The 6,352-nt window shown below is 39.0% G+C and overlaps 1 protein-coding gene across 2 annotated transcripts; it reads left to right on the plus strand.

Annotated features, from left to right (window-relative positions):
* Positions 1-2,978: 2,978 nt before the first annotated feature.
* LOC311075678 (uncharacterized protein) lies at positions 2,979-5,512 on the plus strand. Of its 2 annotated transcripts, none has more exons than XR_014604562.1 (3): positions 2,979-3,494; positions 3,681-3,824; positions 4,755-5,512. XR_014604562.1 is itself a non-coding variant. In XM_084103220.1 (3 exons), exons 2-3 carry the CDS (start codon positions 3,787-3,789, stop codon positions 5,417-5,419), a joined length of 615 nt encoding a protein of 204 aa, XP_083959346.1. In that variant the 5' UTR covers positions 2,979-3,494; positions 3,681-3,786; the 3' UTR covers positions 5,420-5,512. The 2 variants fall into 2 exon arrangements, 1 of the variants encoding a protein (XP_083959346.1); XM_084103220.1 differs by having other exon boundaries at positions 4,843-5,512.
* The last annotated feature ends 840 nt before the right edge of the window (positions 5,513-6,352 follow it).

Genomic DNA, 6,352 nt, shown 5'->3' on the forward strand with positions numbered 1-6,352 from the left:
GCGGGTAACATCAGAAGCCTTGAGATGGGATTCTTGTATTAGGGCAATGTCAGCTCGTTTGCGATGCAGATAAGCTAGGCATTTGGATCTTTTTATAGGAGAATTTAGACTTTAGAATTTAGAATTTATTCCACGATATCACATTAACGTCCCTCATTCTGTCACATAATTATACATGAGACAAAAGTAGCCATAGCAACCGAACGCATCGATAAGAATTTCACCCCCATAAAACAAATAGTACCAGGGTGGCCGCGGGTCCTTAAAAAGTCTTAAAAAGTCTTAAATTCCGTTTTCCTAAAATAACGCCTTAAAATGTCTTAATTTGTCTTAAATCTGAATCCAAGGGTCTTAAATTTTCATCTTAATTTTACAAAGAATTTTTCCATCATTAAAATGTTTTTTTTTACACTTTGAAAAGAAAACGTTTTTCGTTTTGAGGAGAATCTCCTGCGCAGGTTCTAAATCTGTTATGTTGCTAGGCACGCGCTTGCTTGACAACGCCTGTTGTTAGATTTAGCGGGCTTTTCATGATTTGGGCGGGTTTAACGTCGTGTTTGAGCTGGAAACTGTCAGTCAGATCTGGCAACCCTGACCCCAGCGGTGGATTTTACTGGATTATCTGGATTTAGTCGGCGTAGTCTCGAGACAAGGCAAGCAAATATGGGTAAATGTAAATTTAGCGACAAATGGCTCGAAAATCCCAGTTTCTCGTGGTGGCTGAAAGCGGTGCCCAAAGATGACAGCGAGGCTTACTGTGCGGTTTGCTGTAAACGGTTTAAGTTGGGTACAATGGGGATCAAAGCGCTGGAGTCTCACATGCAGAGCGGGAAACACGTAGCTTTTGCTACAACCCGCCAACATCAGCCTCAAATAAATGACTTTTGTACCGCCACTGCTAACGGAAAAGAGGGTGCGAGGACACAGCCAGCTCAACAAGCACAGGCATCGTCAGACATCCGAACAACATTTGGCTCTACTCCGACACTGAGGGCAGAAGTAATTTGGGTGCTGAGGACTGTGACGAGCCATCAATCGTACAGGTCAAATGACGGAATCGATGACATTTTTAAGGCAATGTTTCCTGACTCCGTGCTTGCTCAGTCTTTCTCTTGTGGGAAAGATAAAAGCCGATACGTGGCAGCATTCGGTCTGGCCCGGTATTTTAAAAAAGAACTTATAGCTGAAGTCAAGTCCAGTGGGCCATTTGTCGTCATGTTTGACGAGAGCTTAAACCATACCACGAAGAATAAGCAACTCGACCTACACGTACGGTTCTGGAAAAACAACCATGTTCAGTCGAGATTCTACGGCTCACAATTTTTGGGACATGCGACTGCTCAGGACCTACTACATCATTTCAAAGTAAGTGCTTTATTGTCTGTTAACTATTCGGATAGAAAATATGTATTGGCCAAACCCGGCTAGTTATGAATAATATTAGGCCTATGATTCCGGTTGTAGCTTCCTTAACCCTCTGATGCATGAGTTATTAAACACCACGTTTTTTCACATACAACATTTAACATCTACAGATGTTGAGTGATGCTTTTCTTAATCTTAAACTTATTCGACTTTTTATTTAGTTTAAAAAAAATCTTTTATATAAAGCTATTCATAAAATAATATGGTGTCATATTTATATGATATAGATATTCTATAAAAACACAGCTGTATAATTTTCTCGTCCTGTTAATCGCTGAGGCAAACATGATAATTACAATGTGTGTGTATGTATATGTGTGTGTTTGTGTGTATATATATATATATATATATATATATATATATATATATATATATATATATATGGTAACACTTTACAATAAGGTTCATTAGTTAACTACATTAGTTAACATTAACTAATAATGAACTGCACTTATACAGCATTTGTTCATCTTTGTTAATGTTAATTTCAACATTTACTAATACTTTATTCAAATCTTGTTAACATTAGGTAATGCACTGTGAACTAACATGAACAAACAATGAACAGCTTTATTTTGATGAACTAACATTAACAAAGATTAACAAAAACAGTAGTAAATGTATTGCTCATTGTTAGTTCATGTTAGTTAATACATTTACTAATGTTTAATAAAGGAACCTTATTGTAAAGTGTTACCATATATATATATATATATATATATATATATATATATATATATATATATATATATATATATATAATACACACACACAAACACACAGTTTTATAATATATTTATTTACTCTCCAGTGAGTGGCACTGATTTCCATTGAAGTGAGAACTTTGCAAAGATACCATCCACATCCATATTACCAGGCTACCACATCCATGCATATATTAGAAAACCTTTAAATTGGTCACTACTGTAGTGCACACTATGCATCAAAGGGTTAAATGAAACCGTGAAAGGTATATAAGCATTTTAGAAAAGCAATTGGCAATTGTAAGTCATTTAAGTCAGTAGGTTCCATTGGTTCAATTGTTTGGTTTGTTTTGTTGTGGATTTTCTTTTTTCTTTTTCTTTTTTAATATATACTTATCCTGTCCAACATCATAGCAGCAGAACAGTGGTCAGACTGCTGTGTGTTGTGCTAAGCAGATTTGTTCGGTTTAGGAGGACCATTAATGATGATAGGGCTCCTCCTGATAGTTATTATATTAAACTTTATTTTGAGATGAAGGCATCTTTTTTTTTTCTTTTTTTTTTCAAAAAGCTCATCGACCAGCTATCACATGTATGTCATAACCTATTTAGAATAGGGTTGTGTTTACCTCCTGGCATCTTGGTATAGGCTATCCCACGCTAATTAAAGGTGGCTGTAGGCTTGTCACACAAGTTGCCTAGTGGTGTAAATGCTTCTTCACATCTAGATTTTTTTTGTGACCTAGACTGTCATGACCCTAATGCCTTTTTTCTATTTTCCAGGAGTGTGTACAGGACCTTGACCTGAGAAACATGGTTTCAGTCTCCATGGATGGCCCAAATGTGAATTGGAAGCTTTTTGAACATCTCCAGCAGGAGCATGCGGAGGCATTTGGTGGTTCACAACTGATTGTAGGGGGTAGCTGTGGGCTGCATACACTTCACAATGCATTTAAAGGTGGATTCAGTGTCTGGCAGCTAGATAAGGTGCTTCAAGCACTGCATACAGTATTCCACAACACCCCTGCCCGAAGAGAAGACTTCACCACGTTAACAAAGTCATCTGTCTTTCCATTGCCATTCTGTGGACATCGCTGGATTGAAAATCTACCAGTGGTGAACAGAGCCATTGAAATATGGCCACATATAGAAATGTATGTGGATGCAGTTACCCAGAAAAAGCTTCCAAATCCTAGAACATCATCCTTTGACTGTCTTGCTGTGGCGAGGAACGACCCTCTTATCATGGCCAAGTTCCATTTCTTTATGGCACTTTCCAGGACCTTCACCCCGTTTCTGACAAAGTACCAAACAGATGAGCCTGTGCTGCCATTCATCAGTCAAGATTTGACTGTGCTCATCAAGGTAATGAATAGCTGCCGTAAATTACATTGTATATTGTTTCTATTTGAATTCACCTTCAGTGGGTCTAAATGTGTCTAGATGTATTTTTTGTGTCATTAGAGAGTAGTTAAGAACCAGAGACAAATTGTATTCTCACACATGCTTGGCAATAAAACCTGATTCTGATTGCATTGTATGTCTTCTCAGAGCCTGCTGAAGAGGTTCATCAAATCAGAGGTCCTCCATCACATCACTCCACTACAGCTAGTCAAACTGGACACAAGTGACATGGCAGCAAGGGTCTAGCTAAAGAATGTGGACATTGGCTTGGGGGCAGAAGCAGTCCTTAAGGTAAATAATAAGACCATACTGTGTGAGTGTACTTTAAGGGATCAATGTATGTGTTAAGATTAAAGAAGTTTGTGTAGTGTGATATTTTGGGCGGCAACTATCCAGTATTTTTGGAATAGACTTGTTGATTTCTTTGATTGATCAGTCACATAAACTCTTGATATTACACACAAAAATATTTTTTGTTATGCAACCTGAAAGGCCTGTTACAATGATCAAGCAATTGGCTACTATTCTTGAGAAGATCAAAACTTTTGACTTACTGGCTTCTAAACTGCCCATTTAGTGCATGTGTCACCTGACGTTATAACAAATACATAATCATACACATACATAATCAAAGAAATCATCTGAGAATAAAGAAATAATGCATGTGCAAGATGGGGGAGAGAGAGAGGCATGGAGGCAGAATGTGTATCTGACTGTAATGAAGAGATGGCCTGGGTAGTGTAGTCTAATCAGGAAATGTATTTGTTCCGACTCCCCCTGTTAGGAAATCCAGAGTAGTCCCAACAGCAGCATAAATGAGCGCAGGCAGTTGGAATTTAGACAGGACTGCATGGACTGCATGACTAAAATAATCCAGAAACTGCAGATTAAGAGCCCACTGAAGTACTCAGTCGTGAGGCAAATGGCATGCTTGGACCCGAGAAACATGTTTTCTGACCCTGACGTGTCCAAGGAAAGAATGAAACGCCTAGTCCAGAAGTTTCTGCAAGACAGGCAGCTGTCAGGAGGAGTCTCTGCCGGTACTAAACTTAACCAGGCTAAAGTTAGATTAAAATCTGTACTGTATGTGACTAGACATTAGGTTAATTCAGTCACCCATTGCAATAGGGATGCCTTTTTCTGATTATGTATTTTCTTCTTGACCTTGAATATTGTTATAATCATGTTTGTGTGTGTATGTGTTTGTCCTTTTTTTATCAGGTGATGTGATTCTCCAGCAGTTTGAAACATTTTTGACCATGGAGGCAAAATCTGAATCCTTTTCTTCTTTCCAACCAATGCAAACCAGGCTTGATGTTTTCCTGCACGGACACCTGTGCAAATCCTATCCTGAGCTCTGGACTTTCTGTAGGAAACTACTCCTACTCTCCCATGGCCAAGCAACTGTGGAAAGGGGCTTCTCTGTAAATAAGGAGGTAGAGACTGACAACATGCAGGGGGATGCAGTGGTGGCTCAGAGAATCATATGTGATTATGTCTCTGTCTGTGGAGGGGTTCTTAAAGTTCCCCTGACAAAAGAGCTCCTGGGAGCTGCTGCCTCCGCCAGGTCTCAGTACCGTCTGCACCTTGAAAATGAAAAGAAAAAACAGGAGAGCAAGGCTCAGAAACAAAAAAGAAAGGCTGCTGAGGACCACCTCGAGGAACTAAAAAAGAAGAGGGTGATCCTTAATGAAGTGGCTACCAGCCTTGAAAAAGATGCTGACAAACTCGCCGAGCAAGCAGAAGGGAAATCGGGGACCCTCATGGCCCAGCTGATCACGAAATCAAATATTCTTAGAAAGCGTTTCAAAGAAAAAGTGTCAGAACTGAAAGGGGTTGAGAGCGAGTTGGAGCATAAAACAGCAGAACTTAGAAAAATGGTATAATGGGTGTCTGAGAGTGAGTGAGTATTGTATTGTGTGTGAGTGAGAAAGTAAGTGTATTGTGTTGTACTGTGCAGTGAGTAAGAATATAGTATATTGTGTGTGTGTGTGTGTGTGTGTGTGTGTGTGTGTGTGTGTTTGTGAGAGAAAGTATTTGTGTGTGTGTGTGTGTGTGTGTGTACGTGTGAGTGAGAGTATTGTCAAGTGCTTCAAGCAGCATAAGTGACCTTACATTTCAAGTGTTTGTGCATTCACATTGTTACTGTTACATTGGATTCAAAGTGTGTGAGTGCCTTGACAGTCATGAAATAGAAATTAATTTCTTCTTCTGGAATAGTGTTTTCTGTTGAATATATTCTCAAGAACAATCAGTTAAATAAAATAATAATTTAAAATATCCTCATGGTTTTGTGCTTGACTTTTGCGTGACTTTGAATTTAGTCTTAAATTTTGTTTGAAAATGGTATTAAAAAGTCTTAAATTTAACTTGGTCAAACCTGTAGACACCCTGAGTACAACAAAAACAGCAAACCCTGGTAGTTCTAACATTGTAATGGTTAAAAACAATAAAAAATCCAAAAAACAAATTACTATCGGCAGCTTGCAGAGAGGAAGAACACACTCTCTTATCTGCCTGGAAGGTAAATTTATTCGAGGCCATGCACTCGGACTATGAGTGGCAGCAGTTACTCAAACATCAGCATCTCTCACCTGAGTGTCCATCACAGCGAAGATTAAACCTATATCCCTACTCAAAGTGCTATAATACAATAGAGAAGGCAGAATTTACTCATCAGACATCCCAGTGGGCGCAGTGGTGTCCATTTCCGTAGTGGCGCTCAGAGACACGATGAAACGCTCCAGGTCTCCGGGGGTTTTGAAGAACAAATGCTCCTGGCCATTACATACTTTGACCGATGCAGGGTAAAGCAGGAA

This window comes from Abramis brama (assembly GCF_963993115.1).
Source record: "Abramis brama genome assembly, chromosome: 24".
In the NCBI taxonomy this organism is placed as follows: domain Eukaryota; kingdom Metazoa; phylum Chordata; class Actinopteri; order Cypriniformes; family Leuciscidae; genus Abramis; species Abramis brama.

What these genes read in the sequence shown, in the direction of transcription:
- LOC311075678 (XM_084103220.1), top strand. Translation starts at nt 3,787, where the DNA reads ATGTGGACATTGGCTTGGGGGCAGAAGCAGTCCTTAAG. An exon ending in GGGCAGAAGCAGTCCTTAAG is followed by an intron (nt 3,825 to 4,842) that starts GTAAATAATAAG and finishes AATGCAAACCAG; the next exon opens with GCTTGATGTTTTCCTGCACG.